The 17,168-nt window shown below is 34.9% G+C and overlaps 1 protein-coding gene across 1 annotated transcript; it reads left to right on the top strand.

Moving 5' to 3' along the window:
• Nucleotides 1-7,122: 7,122 nt before the first annotated feature.
• LOC105322661 (uncharacterized) lies at nucleotides 7,123-13,508 on the top strand. Its single transcript, XM_011421506.4, has 2 exons — nucleotides 7,123-7,426; nucleotides 10,687-13,508. Exons 1-2 carry the CDS (start codon nucleotides 7,355-7,357, stop codon nucleotides 12,310-12,312), a joined length of 1,698 nt encoding a protein of 565 aa, XP_011419808.3. The 5' UTR covers nucleotides 7,123-7,354; the 3' UTR covers nucleotides 12,313-13,508.
• The last annotated feature ends 3,660 nt before the right edge of the window (nucleotides 13,509-17,168 follow it).

Genomic DNA, 17,168 nt, shown 5'->3' with positions numbered 1-17,168 from the left:
TTATTCCTTTATAGTTTAGTTATTCCTTTATAGTTTAGTTATTCCTTTATAGTTTAGTTATTCCTTTATAGTTTAGTTATTCCTTTATAGTTTAGTTATTCCTTTATAGTTTAGTTATTCCTTAAGCCAAGCGGTTCATCAGATACAAAAAAAAAAATTATAATTATATTAATACAATAAATGAAATAATATGTACAATACACGTATAGTGCACGAATACGCCTTAATCGTTTCTGTAAGAGATATATGGGAAAATGGTATCCAATTAAAAAAGTTGGATATTTGACTATTTGAAGAACTTAAAATCAAAGAAATCTAATTAAATATTTGTACTTAAGGTGTTGTAGTAAACATTTACATTGCATTAATTTGGGTTTAACGTGGTCATCATACTAAAGATTTGATTTTCAGTATGAAAATCGATTTCTTTTCACTTTTAAGAATTATAAGAAATCAATAGAGTTCTGTTTTTGATATGTACATGTATGTACATAGTATTCTTTCGTAGGCCTGTGGAATTTGGGGTTTCCACAAAGCACCCGATATAGAAAAGGCACATCTTATTTTTTGTAAGAGAATTCTAGGGGTCAACAAAAGAATTACAAATAATTTAGTGTATTGTAAACTGGGTAGACTGCCTATGTATATCAGAAGGAATCCAAGAATTTTTTAACATTGGTTAAAAATTAAAAAATACAAATAACACTTTCTTGAAGGTGGCATACGAAAGCATGTTTGTCAGTAACGATAACTGGGGGTTTCCAAACAAAACGAGTTGTCTACCATGGGTTTAAATTAAACGTGTTCAGATCAATGTAAACCCCGCTTGCGCCCCAATTATACGTCATTTGAATTTATTGGCCTGTAAAGAACAAAATCGATACTTGGCGGAAGTCGATCACAAAAAATAGGGATCTTGACAAGCGCTATTACTGGTCCACCGTATCACTGGTGGTTCATCTAAGTACTTGACTTTTGTTTTACATGTTAACATATTTCAATTTTTTATTATTTAATGCTCTGTCCCGGAAGTCTTAGTCCAAGACATAATCAAGAGGTATTTATGAATATCGATTTTTTTTTCTCATTAAAATGTGATGCATGATTATAATGTGATGCATGATTATATTTGGACAGAGTATAGTAGGTCTAATCTTTGAACAGCCAAAAATTGGTTTTCTTCAAAACAGTCTTTTATCTGAAATCCTTATATGGGACAGTGATAAAATCATAGTGAAATTTGACCGAAAGAACAACATACCCACTCACTGGTTTTGAAAAATATTATTATTTTCCAGTCATCTACAACAAAAAGAATTAAGGCCATGTACATGCATATCATTTATTTTATTTTAGATTTTTCATCCCTGCCGGCTCCTCTAAATATCCAGCCATGCAGTTGGTTTTATATTTCAATTTTAAATAACAGTTTAAAAAAGCAATTAAGAAAAATTTCTGACACAGTATATACGAAAATGAACCAAACATTATGTTTCAACAGCATAGACATTAAATCATATTAATGTGTTAAGTGTTAATTCCCGCGCTTAAAAATTGTTCGGGATATCATCTAGTTCCATCTATATATTAAGTGTTTACTTCTCTTCGATTCCTTACTTTACGATGTATTATTGTATATAAATATTGTACATTGTATTTTATATTAAACTATGGTTTACCCTATATATAGGTAACACATTTTCTATTGAATTTTTCACACGTCCACCGAAACAAAACCAGCACCATTAAGTTTCCACGATGTCTAACGCCATATGTCGGCAAGGAGAACAAAAAGATTTGTTTTTTGGCTAAAAACTGTATGAAGATAATCATGAAATCATTCTACAGTGTATATGGGCATATTCTCGGGTAGATCTAAAGTCTTAAGTTAATAAGGAGGGGTTGGTGGATGAGGGTGCGTTTGATATCCTCCGTTTATGCAGATCTAGAGTCTTTATAAGGTGATAAGGGGGCCGTTGGTAAATGAGGGTGCGTTTGATATCCTCCATTTATACAGATCTAATGCCATAATTTGATAGGGGGGGGGGGGGGTGGTTGGTGATTGAGGGGGCGTTTGGCATTCTTCATTTATGTAGATCTAATGCCATAAGTTAATAAATGGGGGGGGGGGGGTGGTTGAGGGGGCGTTTGGTATCCTTCATTTATACAGACAAATGCAAATCAGGTGTGTAGACCACACAATTACCAGGTAACATTGGGCAACCACCAACCATAAACCACAGGTGATGGACTAACTGCGTAGGTGTGCAGGTACTACAGAATTGTGGTACCGGAGCCACAGAATTCGGTACCGTGGCGGTCCAGTGATGAACCTTCGTAATGATCGCGGACGGACGTATGTTAATGATGCAACGCTTCGCAATGTTCATTTTATCTTTTTATACATATCACCTGGTTAAAAAGACATTATCGTAAATAGCTTTGGATTGAATTCTTGGTTGACGGTTTCTGTACTGTGTGGGGAGTGTGGCTTGCTTTGTGGGTGAAAAAATGCATTACATGCAGACAAACTATGCATATATTCACATACTTCTGTCTGGCCTTTGTTTATGATCATCTCTGTTTATGTATATTAAGGTACAAAAGTACATATTAATTGCCATCTATAATCTATCCGATTGAAAATATTTTACAATTTTTTCCCGTTACAATTTCTAGAGGCCGTGTTTTTTTACCACCTTAATATCCATAAGGAATTTTAAAGGCCCCAATACTCTTGTTCGACTTATACTTTCGGGCCCGGGTCATTTGATTTTAGGTTGAATACGGAAAAATTGTAACTATTTTACCAATCTATTATAAGTCTTTTTACATTGCACTGCATAACAGAAAATTTACACGCCGAGGTGTGGCACAGGACTTTCTGTCATATTGCCAAGGATCTCGCCACTTCCGACCCGCGGGCTGGCTGATGACCGTCGTTAACAGATTAACCATATGATATTATTATTTTTAATTTTCAAGTATGGTTTATAATCTATAAATTATCACTTATTTAGAAAAAATCGAAATATTTTAGATTAGCTTTGTTTGAAAGTTATTCTATTCTTTATACCGAGATTTTATTTTTAATGAGATTATTTTAAAATAAAATAGTCTGAAAACCGGCTACGACCCCCTAACCCTCCAAAACAGGTCGAGAAAACCTCCGTTTTGAGGGAATAGATTTTATCCTCCAAAATTGACGGATAGATTCTTGCGCCCCTAGTGGAGTTTAACAAATGAAGGGCAATTAACTCTGTTTATACAAAGGGGCCAACTACGCCATAAACTATGCCGGAGAATGTTATTGTCAGATAATTAAAAATCACCTTATTTAGTTTTCATTAATTTTAATTCTTGATAATATTTAATAAATATTATTGATAATATTTAATAAATATTCAAGTTTAAAAAATTGTAGGGCTAGTTTTAAAGAAAAAATATTTTAAGGCAAAGGTTCTCACATTAAAAAAAAAAAATTATATTTAGCATTTGATATTTATAAATGTTATTATTTTGATGGTTAAATTTGACAATGTTTTTGTTGTTGAGATATTAGTATTTTATAATAATAATTATAACTATGTATTAATTTAGGAAATAAGATTTACAAAGTTCCTAAGATATGCAATCATTTACTTTGTACATGTATACCATGCAGATCACGTTATCTGCGAAACAACACAGTACGTTTGAAATGTTCTAGGGCGTGAATAACTTTGTTCATCTGCAACTGATAATCATAATTAATTTTTTTATCAAGAAGAGTTTCCCTTAAGAGCCCAAAAGAACTGATTTTCCCACGTACGTAACGAAACAAAAACCGTAAGTGATTTGGACATTATCACGTAACACATTAAGCGTACCAAAAACCGGCCCGTTCTGTTGTTTCGCGTCACATAACCGCCAAAAACCGGCACGTATTGTTGTCGTAATAATTAACAGGGCCACATGTGATTGTCATCATACAAGTCAAAACCTGCAAGTACGGATCAACTTACACTACGATCATTTACTAAAGCCTTGAGAGAGAGAGAGAGAGAGAGAGAGAGAGAGAGAGAGAGAGAGAGAGAGAGAGAGAGAGAGAGAGAGAGAGAGAGAGAGAGAGAGAGAGAGAGAGACGTATTTGTATTGATTAAGACATGCAATAGTTCATTTTCATTTTTTTAAGGTTGAAAATTAATCTCTGAACACTATTCTATTTTTAAAATGCATGCATATTTTCTCTAAATTATTTTTAATGTAAGAAATCATACACAACAATTTCAAACATATTAGCTAAATCAATTTCAACACGTTTGATGACAGCCCAAAGAGATGCGGTGTAATTGTAATACAATCGCGGTTAAAAAAAATCCACCCAAACACAAAAAAACATATTACAAGAAAGGAAAGGTAAACGTACTGGAGACATTCACGCTTATTTTGCTTATTGTGCATGTACACATCCTGAGTCAGAGCTTTCCGATCGCTTAATGATTTCTTTTCCATCAAACTGCTGTGATTTGGTACCAGTGTTGATCTCCCATTCAATCGCCATCTTAATGTCCTATTCTATCTGCTGTGATCGGTCCTCCATATCTGGTCTCCATCTATCGGTCTATCGATTACAGATCTCTTGGAAACGACTGACTGACAACAGTGTAAAAAAAGAGAGCAGAGAGCGGTAAAAGTCGACACCAAGGACGGAGGCTATGACTAACTCCAGGAAGACCTTTACCTAATTAGACAGGGCGGCCATTACTACCGGACGTCTGGGATAGCATTGAATGATACAATAGAACGTCCCAGGGTCCGTACTGGTGAGCCATCAGGAAAGAGAGACCAAGAATTAGTCGGAAACCGGACGTCCAGGTGGCAGAGGCAATATCAATGCTGTTATATAGTTTAACCATGTGTCCATGTTACCGGAACATATAAAATGCATAATTTGACGTATGTTTCTATTGAAATAAACAATGGGAATTTAATAAAACTTCATTCATTTGATTTTCCTTACAATCTTCTTTTTTTAAAAATATTTTAACAATATAAAGGAGACTGGATGGTCACCAAATTCTTAATCAGGCCTACCTTAAACTTTTAGATGTTATCTCCTTTAGCCGTTAACTATTTAAGGAATGAATTCAATATTTATTTGTTTTATACGCTATAAAATGGTTTGAGGCAGTTTACGCTTTATAAACCGCTAAGCGGTTTATAAAAAAGCGTAAACTGGTTCAAACCATTTTATAGCGTATCAAACTAATAAATATTGAATTCATTGCTTATTATTTAATTTTTTACTCTTCATTGTAGATAAAAACGGTCATTTGAGCTTTAAAATGATGTAAAATTGTACAAAATTCAAACGTAACGTCAGGCGTATTGATACATTTTTGACGTTAGTCTTAATATGACGTAGGTAACATTCTTTATACGATATAAAATAATTTTTTAGCCAATCAGAAAGCGCGTTACAACCATGCACAATTAAATCATTACTAATTAAAAGAAAAGTCATAGAGGTAAACAATGAAAACCGAGGTCTTTTCCTTCGTTTTTCACTTCAAATATCTTCTACTTCAGGCAAAATGATATAGTATGAAAATGGCCACCACCATTCATTATTCTTAAGAAGGCAGACGATTGACAAACTAGCCATCAGACCTACCTTAACTTTTGAGGCATGCTTTGTGTGGCTATAAACTAATATTTAGTATGCAAAAAGTCCACATATTTTAACTTTTTTTTAAATTTGGGCATATTGTCCTATATTTTTACATAGAGCTCTTTTTAAAACTGAGATCAATACAGTCCAAAAATGGCTACCACTATCGACCCTCTTCAGGTATTACTGAACTGTGTTGACAAGACATTAGTAGATGTATGTGCAGTTTGTGTCAAGAATAAATTTTCAGGCTTGGGGTCAACCGTATAGTATGTTATGTTAAATGTGCAGAAAGGTACCTCTGTGCAAGTTTATTGCAATGATTATTATGAAGCTAATTATTGGAACATTTGGTATATAAATAAGTAGGTAGGTTATTTATTTATTTATTATTAGTGACATGTACGTACAATTTTAAATGTAATATCAAGAGTAATAAATAATAGGCGTCGGAACCGGGGGTGGGTGGGGGACTTTTTTTTTTTGCAAAGGTACACCTGACCATTCGGCACATAGCATCATAGAGGGTTCAGCCCCCCTTTTTATCTCGCAGCAAAGATAATAGTTCCTAAATTTACCTTGAAAAGATTGAAATATTTAGAAGTTGGAGTCAAAGGTATATAGCCCCCCCCCCCCCCACGGCCACACGGATTAAAAATTTCATTATTTGGGGGAATTTTTTTGGAACTATAGGTATACTCCCCCCCCCCCCCCCCCCGGCGCTTAGCCTTTCAATTTATACTACAAACCGGCTTTTATTTGAATAAAAGTATCAACAACTTCACGCATACATTGTATTATGGTACTATGCATAAAAGAAAGTAAGTTTTATTGCCATAGAATAAAAATAACGCCATGAAAGAAGCCACGTATTGTATAGTAGCGACAACATTTTCTTTCGGAGAAACTTTTCCATTGCTGGATTGATGTTGTTGCAAAAGAAACTCAAAACATAATTTTAAGAAAGAATTCACATTATTGCTAATAGAAGCAACCAGATTTGCTCTTATTGAAACATGCACATTGTTGCATATATAAATTATTGCAAAAAATAGGGAAATATAAGGTTATGAGAGAAGTCACATTATTGCAAAGAAGAAACGAGACTTGCTGTTGGTGAACGTGCACATAGAGGCCAATGAGAGTGTTGGTAAGTTAACGTGAGAGTGGGCCTGGGCGCTCACACACTGTTGCCAGTAGAACTAAGTAGGTCAAATTGGTCAATCTGTATTAGTCAATATTTGGGGTACCCGGAGGGTTTAATGCACGTTGCTATCTATGATAACAAGATAAATACCACAAATTGATAACACTTTTTATATATAAGCAATAATTAATGAACGTATTTAGGTTTTTGAAATTAAAAAAAGCCTATCAAAAAATGTCCTCATTTATCATTGCAGTTTCGTTTCTTATTCCCCCCCCCCCGCCTTAAGTGGCCTCAACCAACAACCAAATGAGGAAATACAAAAAAAGTATGGAAGACACAGGTGAACGGAAGGCCTGATAATTGCTTGATGAATAAACATTTACATGTATATAAAAGGCCGGCTCTCTGATAGAAGAATTACAGAGCGATTTCTACCATCACAGTGGTTTAGAGAGACCAAGATATCCCAGCACAAACATCGCTGTGTTTAACGTTCTGTTCGTATACTTGTATTGTTGCTTGGTCCATTGTTTGTTTCTGCAGTGCCAGCCATGAGATGCTACACCATTATTGTGTTGCTTGCGTGGATGCTTCTTATCCTGAGTGAATTTAACAATGGACAGGTAAGCCGAGCGTTGCATCTTCTGGTTGGATGCCTCATTCTGCAGTTAGTGCAATGTTGGAAATTTAAAAAAATAATCTCAACTTTACTTTGGAATATAAAATATAACTACGTTTAACAAACTGTAGATATTTAAAGATCAAATTACAATCCTGTGTTAATTAAACAATTAACAGGGAGGTTGATGACTCGGTTGCAATCTGCACCGAAAAAAATGAAATCCATTAATTGAACTATCTTACTTTGGATTAGAATCGTTTATAAGCGATATCATTGTTTTAGGTTAAAGTGTATTGGCAAGTAAATTGATATATCTGCTCATTAAAGATGCATTATGCAACTATTGCAATGCTGCCGATAAAAGAAAATGAATCTCGCAAAAATAGCTTTGAAAAGTTCTACATTTAACAAACAGTGGATATATATCTAAAGATTCAATTAAATCAAATTATAATCCTGTATGTATTTAAAAGTAGACAGGTTAGCTGATGGCTGTGGCGGGTTTTTCTTTCGCGGTTGCATTATAAACGTAACAATCTCAGTCAAATATCGACCTGACTTTGGAATATTACAACCGGTATTTTAACTAAACATAAATATTAACTGAATGATTATCCTTTTTAATTTAATGATCGGTAGGTGTGTTAACGACTGTTGTCTCTCATTCGGTGCATTTGACATCTAATGGAAATTGAATGAATTGTAGACGTTTTCTTTTTTAGATCTAACAATAGCCAAATTAAATAAAATTAAATCACTCTTAAAAAAGCGGTGACAATACTTTGGAATGTGATATATTTATCAAATCTTAGGCAATTTAAGACTAGACAAGAAGCAAAGGGGTTTTTATAGTTTTTTTTTTACTTTTCTTTTATTTAATGTTATGGCGTCTCGAAATATGGACGGAAATAAAATACCTCTACTTATGCACAAAAAATGTGATGATTCTTTGACTATTTCGTTTGTCTCTGCCGACTATTAGTGAATAAATCATCTATTGTTAATGCGTTAATCCGCGGATTAACACAAAAACCAAATAATTAAGGTTTATTTTCTATAAGTATTTTTTACTGATTTTATGTTATCAGCTTTTGATTTGTTTTCATAACTGAACATTAATTTCACTCAAGTTTGTGTTCGAAATGGTTTGTTAAAACATCAATGGCGGTGGGATCATCTGGTATTAAGACATCTACATAGATGTTCGATTCAAGCTTTTAAAAATGATTTATAGATATGTCTTTTGTAAAATGGAAATCATGAGTTTGAGATTGGATGGGTAGGGGGTTCGGGGCTCAGGTAAATGTAAAATCTTGAAATTTTATGAAAATGTAGCAATTATTAAATGAGATGTAAGTGGATTATTTTTACAAGCATTTTCAATTCAATAAAACGGGATAACTTATTCCAGGCTTAACTCACAGTTTCTTGCAAGTCAACAACAGATTGTTGGGATTGGCTGTTTGGGATCACTATATCTATATATATATATATATACTTAGATAGATGTGAATCAAAGAAATCGAATATCTGAATTATATTAAATTTAATGGTTCGATTGTGAGAGTCTGTACCTATCTCCATATCATACATCAATCCACACCACCTAGCGTCATGTACAACATCTAGCGCGCTCTAATTTAAGATAATTTTTATATATGAAAAAATAAATGATGAAAATTAAGGTACTTCACTACACCTCGACATATACTTTTTAAGACGCCACCTCACAGGTTGGGGATTTAAGGTGGAATAACACATCATCATAAAATGGCTGACCGCTGATCGAAACGACATTTCGTTTTATTAAAACGATTTTATGGACTAAAACATACTCCATAGCCAAGTGGGTAAAGTGACTTCTGATCCGTACCTCCTGAGTTCGAATCCCGCAGGGGTTTTTGTTGTTACTTACTGGAATAATTATTTTAGATATTCATTTTTTATCCCCAAACTGCAAATTATTTGCTTATATGACATTTGTACAGTTTATTTTTTATCATTACCCGGTATATCTTTCATTTTCCAAAAAAAAAATTCTGTTAATTTGAGTGACTTCTTCCAGGTGTGTTATTCCACCTTAAATGTTTTGTTTCACTGTTAGTACCAATCGATTTGGTTGTGAATCGTTATACCCCACTGGTTAAAAATACCGTGCTTGTGAACCGTAGATCATGAGTTCAAATCCATCTGAGTCTTCTGTTTATGTTTACTAAATTATATTTTTGAAAATGGTTTTTGTTTTCATCCTAAATTGCACATTTATACGCCTATTTGACTTAAATACTTTTTATCCATCATGCTATCTATCACAATCAAATAATTTTCTGCTGACTGGAGATACTAATGCAAGGTGTAGTGAACCACCTTAAGTTTTATACTGTTGACAAATTGAGACGTACCTGATACGAAGGAACCTTGGTTTGTGTCTTTGTATCAAGTCTGATAGGTTGGAGTTTTGGTCAGCAGTGTGTTGTTGTTTTTTTTCATTCTAAATAATAGAAACATTGTAGCAAAATGACTTAAAATAGACTTATAGAGAATATAACACTGTCGCATTGATTTTTTTTTTATTAAAAAAACTAATTCTCTTTCAAAGGACTTCATAACAAAGAAAACTAATGAAAGAAATCGCAATGCCCTGTTGTCCCTCATTAAACGTCATCATTCTCGAATTTATTTAGATTTAATCGACTTTTTCTTGCCTGACTTATCTCTTAATTAGGTTCACATTGTCACCAATCACTCCCTGGTACAAGTTGTCTATAATCTGGCTGATTTATGTTCCTAGCAACAAAACCGCAATAAACACTGACCTTGCGCAATATAATGTCCCATAAATTCATTTCCGGTATTAGTCACTGCAAAACTTAGGCAGCATTATCTATTTTGGTTTGGAAAATCTCAATAAAGATAACGGGTGAATTAAAAAAAAAATCATGCAGTGGTAAAATATGGCACATGTAAAATTAACATAATACAAACAATCATAAAGTATTGATAATCTTCCTCTAAATAAGTAAATTTAGTCATAATTTTGACATATTTATGTGAAATATATTTTTGTTAGAAATTTTGTTATATTTGATCATTTTAACAATCAGACATTGCGTATGTCTCTCTTAGTCAGTGTGCTTGAATTAGTTTGAGATAGTTTAGGTGCTTATTCTAACAATATTGTGAAGAAAATTTGTAACAACTCATGAAGACTAATGCTAACTCACATAGCTAAAATACATTATTTTCTCTCTTTTCTTATAGAAACAACTCCAGACAAGGTCAAGACGCATGCGCATACGCTATGTTCCGGTATCTTCCGCCGCGGCATTAAGGAGGCTGCGTCTCCAGAGACGACTTTCACCTTCAAAATCCCAGGTCATCCGGTATAGAACACGTGCTCGAACGTCACCTTCCATCAACGTCATCAGAACCAACTCATCACCAAAGGTCAACGTCATTCGGTCTAACTCCTCACCCAAGGTCAACGTCATTCGGGCTAACTCCTCACCCAGGAGACAGTCGGCAAAGTCTACGAGAATCCAAAACAGAAGAAAGGTGACCACCAACAACATCAAACAGACGATAATTCTGGCCAAGACCGCCAACATCATGTCTCCCGTCGGCGGTAATCAGAATAACGGTCCCTCGGCAGTAGTCAGCAAGGGCAGTCAGTCACCACATCGCACTCAGCCACCACCCCCACCGCCGGCTCAACATAATCAACCAGCAGCACCACATACCCATCTCCACCACCAACCCCACTTGAATTCCCGCTCTAACCACCACCAGAACGTGCCGCAGCATCATCAACAGCAGCTTCCTGTAAACCACGGACACGGCCACCCTGCTGGAGCTCCAGGTCAAGGACAAGGTAATCAAATGCAAGGTCACCTTGGATCTGGGTTACATCTAGGAATAGGCGGCGGTGCACAAGCAAACCATATAAACCATGGCCTGAATAGCTTAGCAGGTCATAATATTGGTCATTTGATCGGTGCTCAAATTGCAGGAATCGGAGGCGGAATAGGAACTGGAGTAGGAGCAGGACTAGGAGGCGGAATAGGAGCTGGAGTAGGAGCTGGACTGGGAGGCGGAATAGGAGGGGGAATAGAGGCTGGAATAGGAGCTGGACTAGGATCCGGAATTGGAGGTGGTCATGGGGATTTATTGTCTGGACTGAATGTTGGAATCGGCGGCGGCGGACAGTTAAACGTTGCTCAGAATACAGGACTTGGAGGGGGTCTAGGAGAAAACATTGGACCTCTAAACGCCATTCTAGGCGGACTGACGGGATTTGGAAACTCCAACAGTGGACTGAACGGAGGTTTGAACCTGGGAACCCAGGGCCAGGGTCCATCCCATGGACACAGCCACAACCCCCTAGGCGCGCACCCCGGAAATGGCAACGGGTTAATCGGACAGGCGAGTAACAACCATGCAAACTCGGAGTTGATTTATCAACTTCTCGCTGGACATTCCCTAAATGCCATGTTGGAGGGCCAAAACACCGGCGCATTTGCTAGCCTCATCAGTTCCCAGAATTCCGCGGGAAAGCCTTCAGACATTTTGCTTCAGAGCTTACTGGGTGGAAATTCAATAAACTCCATTCCTAACTTTTCTTCCTTGAATTCGTTATTACCTGGTCTGCGAGGTTCAAAGTCCACTGATTTAGGTCAAGTCTCCTCTTTTCTTAACGGCCATGCTACTAGTCTGTCCCCATCCTTCGGAGTCACTCAGCAGCCAGTGGTTATCAAATCGAACGGTGGGCAGCTAAATATAGGTTTAAAGAAAGACCCTAGCACGGGGAAGCAAAACATTGTCATTCAAACAGCTGCCGCCGTTATGGCCAACGAAATGATGGAGGCCGAACCCGGTGAAGCGCCTTGATTTACCCTGTCCCTGAGAGAGCTATGAAAGCCAAGCCTTCGTTTCGCACCTCGCTATTGGCAAGGTTGCTTTTTTGGCTTTGAATGTGGCCCAGTGCTGAAGCGTTCTACAAATCGTTTGTCCGGCAGTTTGTCTGTATTAGACTTGAGGTTTGAACGTGTGCTACATAACGCAGTTTTCTTCTTGAATACCATTTTCGAAGAACTCGTGCTTTTTAACAAAAACAAGCCCCAATCCTGAAAAACCTTTTCTTTTAAATATCGAGAAAAGATAATAGATAATTTTTAAAATTTCAATTTGATTGTTTGCCCTTTTTAAGAACCTTATTCTTTTTTTAGTTTCTTATTCTCCAATTTATTTTCTCTCTGCCTGCGAAAATTTGGGAATCCGCCATTTCCTTCTCTGGGGCTAGCACGGCGAGTAGCACCATCATAGGAGCAGACTTTGACACAAATGACTGATGACGTCACGGACGGGCACCTGTCGCAACAGGTTGAGAGTTTGATGACCATAAGTCCCAGAGTATGACAGCTGGTCCGTTTTATGGCCGCCAGCTGTCACTCAAACAGTCGGCAGAAAGGTGTAAGAAAGCTGTAAATCACACAAGAATCTCTTCCTTGATGTGTGAATCGGTTTTAATTTCTGTGTAACTGACATTCTCGTCTATATCCTGTTTAGACAGATGTCCCAATTTTTATTTTTGTTAAAAAGGTCTATAGGTATTACTCTTATTTCCTTTTTCATCCCTACTTTTAAGGTTTTTCACCACAATTTATTTCGGTTTTCTTTTTTAATTTGTGTGAAAATGAAATACATCCTATATGTTTTCTTTAAACAGGGGTTTTCGTATGGAAACTGTAAATTAAGTCAGAATTTTGCATCATTTATTTTCTTCTTTTTAAAAAATATAATAATTTCTTTTCGTTTACTTAAGAAAAAATCAAAGACGGAACATAAGTAATTAAAATCTAAATAAAACTCTATATATATATGTGTTTTCTTTTTAACATTATGAATGATTAGAAGTCCGAGTTAACGAAAAAAAGCGCCATGTTTGATTTGATGACGTGTTGGTCGGTCTTATTTCTCTGTATGTGGTCGCCATTAACCGTCACTCACAGATCACACCAAGACCTCACAACCACTGTCGCTATTGTTTTTCCTCTGTCTAATTAGGTTAATTGATCCCTAATTGTCACTCAACAGATGTGAATCATCGATATATCTTTTCCTCGTAAAACTAGTCTCGTTGCTATGGACACACTCGTTTAATCATATTTACTCATTTTTTCAATATCGAGCACTAAATTAAAAAATCAGTACTAAATCTTTGATTTTCTTGATTAGATTCTGGCTTGATCTGTTTTGTTTCTACCTACTCATCAAATTCCTATTTCGGATTTTTTACTGCCTTTTTAACACTTTTCGGTTTATTTTACTTTCCTGTTATCCTGTTGACATTTTCTCTTAGGACGTAATTAACTTTGAGAATGTACTTTGTGTGTGTATGTGTAAATCAATAATGACTTGAGAGAGAGATTGTTTTGATAATAAAAATAAACACAAGACAGATTAGCTTTTGTTTTGTTCTTATGGAAAGATGAAAAGAAGGTTATTTGAATATATACGGTTTAAAGGATTAATCTGTTGAAACAAAACAGACAAAAAAAAAAATGGTAAATAATAAGTGAAAGACGATTTACGAATCGTGCAAAAGTAAAACGGATTAAATATGAGAGACAACGCTGGAATGTTTTACCGAACATATTGTTTTTAAATTGAAATGTGAGATAAAAAAGACGTCATAAGTACATACATAATATCAATTAATTATTTGATTTAGATCAAATGTTAAAACATCTTTCAAAAATGTCTTTAATGAAGAAAAAAGTTTGTTTCTTTTCAATTTTTTATTTATCATAAAATCCAGTGCATACAGTTGTTTGTGCGCTTTTTTTTGTTAATTCAGTTGCTAAGGTGTGAGTGAGCACGTGAGTGAAGGGAGAAAAAAAAAAAGACTTTCTGCATCAAACATATATAAATGATTTTAATTTATAATCAAATCTTATCGCTGGGCTAAAAAATTCCTTAAATCGACAAACAAAACAAAAGAAAAAAAAAAAGCTAAGTAAAACAAAACCACAAAAAAGCTTAATTACACCCCCCCCCTCTAAAAAAAATAAAAAAATACAAGCAATTCAACAAAGAAATCATATACACGTACATTAAAATGGGGGGGGGGGGAAATAAAGCAATGAAACAGCAAACTAGAGTGTGCGTGTGGCAAATAAACAAATCCTTACAATACACATGTATGCGCAGTCGTGCTTCTTGTATAAATGTGTCAAATCGTTATTTAAATTTGAGCAGTATTTCATTCAATAGTTTATCATGAAAGGCACCGGACAAAGCTTATCATTGTATATGTCCACACCTCGTCCTGTCTGCCAAAAGGAGTCTTCTCCCCTGGGACTGAAGTATTGGTTTGACAGCTGTATATAGGGCTTAAAGCCTTAAAGTAACGTTAGAGACAAATGCACATAGCATCGATTCTTTTAAAGGGACAATTTCAGTAAGTAAATGAAAACAAAAGAAAAAAAACAAAAAAAAAAAAAACACTAGAAATGTTTAGAACATTATGCTATAATTAAATGAGTTCCTTCTTTCTAAATATAATTTAAACTGTATTTAAAAAAATGAATACCACGCATATTGCTGCCCTGCCTACGGACTGTCGATTATGCCTTCATACATGTGTACTCACTCAAACTGTAGGCTAGATGGGGTTGGTACAAACTATTCTTATAATTAGTCCCGACAGGTACCCGGTGCCCATTCTTATAACTGGTACGTGTACTTTTTCTCTGCTTACGCACAGTCCAGCAGAAACTATCTTAATAATTTCGATTTCTCATACGAGGGTTGTCCAAAACGTTCGTGGACACATGTAATTTTATTCAAAATAACAGCGCCATTATCAGGAAAGTATTATAATATTGTAACATAGAGTATAATAATGTATATGTATAAAAATCAGAGCAATGTACATTTTGTTATGGAGTTATGAATGTATATACATTGCCTATACAGACCGCACGGCCCAGTCTGACGTTTAATTATAACGACTTTTCTATAACAACGTAGTCCTGGGTCAACCTGAGAGTAATATGCCGCATTCACCGTTTGGTCAGAGGGTACAATCGCATATTCCATCAAAATATCACTTGTGCCTCTTGTGGATAAGTAAACTCGAACCATTTTGATGTTTTTTCTGTTTCCTCAATCGTTTGTTTTGTTTGTATCTGTTTTATACTTAAGTCGACACAATTTTATGATGGCGCGCTGTTCCGTGCGGTCAGATGACGTCGCTTTTTCAGGCAATTTTAAAGACATATTGTTGCCGTAATATCTTTTAAAAGTCCTCTGCTGGTTTGAAAATATTTTCAAACGGCATATGAAAATGACGTACACCATACAGCCTACGTCACAATAGAAGATTAGGAAGTTTTGAAATGTTTTATAAAAGCTGCTAATATTTAAATATCTAAAAACTCAATTACAAAGTTTGTACAATTTTTACGCTGGGCCGTGCGTACTTTCCGCGACCCTTTGATAGATTAAAATTTTTCTAAAATTTTTTATTTCAATGGAAAACATTCAAAACCACTTTAGTTTGATTTGAAATTTTATGACAAAGATTTAGATATACAATATATATAAATAAACCCATTTAAAATTACAAAAACGCGAATGTCCACGAACTTTTTGGACAACCCTCGTATATATATATATATATATATATATATATATATATATATATATATATATATATATATATATATATATATATATATATATAAGATATATATATTGTTAACACAATAAAATATGTTTTTTAAATATTTTTCAAGGGAGACGGTTAATAATCTTGTATTTTTTTTTTACATCAGTCAGGTTTTCTTAATGTGTACAATATGATTAACATAATTGCTAATTAAGGAGAAACACTCTCGTTAAATAAGATTCAAAAACGTGTATACTGAGAGAGAGAGAGAGAGAGAGAGAGAGAGAGAGAGAGAGAGAGAGAGAGAGAGAGAGAGAGAGAGACGGAGGTTAAAAAAAAAACAATTACAAGGGCTGAATTCACCTTATTTTGCTAAAACTAATGAAACTAATTTAATTTCTTAACTTACAAGTTTACATATTAACCCTACATAAGGAAATACAATTGTATATAACTGACTATAATTTGTTTTAGAATCTTTTTTCTGAAAATAATTGAATCCATGAATGACTTGCTTCCGAAAATGACTGAATTCAAAATCAATCTAAAAAAATTACAAAATTACAAAAAAATTGTATGTATGAATATTTAAAAAAATGAATAAATCCGACTGAAGAAAGGGAGAATAAAGAAACCGGAATATAGATATACCATGCCCAAAGAGAAATAAAAAAATCAAAATAGATAAACAGATGAGAAATCAGGAAAAAAAATATTAAACTAAAACAAAAACGAAAAATTAAAGATTTGAACGAAGATAAAATTCAAATCGTATCGGAGTAGGCTTAGCAGTACATAAGGGACAATTAAAAAGATAGGATAACGGACAGAATGAAAGCGTGTGTTGCGCTTTATATAACCTAACAAATCCGAGCTCTGTATGATAATTCACGCGTAATCCGCGCTGAGACAATCCCTTAATCCCGACCCGTCACGACATAACGTTCCATGTCACGGGCACCTGTTAACATTCTTGTATTAACAAGGTCAATAAAGATGTCTGCCGTGCAGACGTTCCGCGGCCCATTACGCAATAACATGCACAAACAGATTAACTCCATGTCTGCCGACA

This window comes from Magallana gigas, chromosome 1, assembly GCF_963853765.1.
Source record: "Magallana gigas chromosome 1, xbMagGiga1.1, whole genome shotgun sequence".
Taxonomy (NCBI): Eukaryota; Metazoa; Mollusca; class Bivalvia; order Ostreida; family Ostreidae; genus Magallana; species Magallana gigas.
The sequence above is the reverse complement of the archived record's forward strand: the minus strand, read 5'-3'. Positions and strand labels throughout refer to the sequence as shown.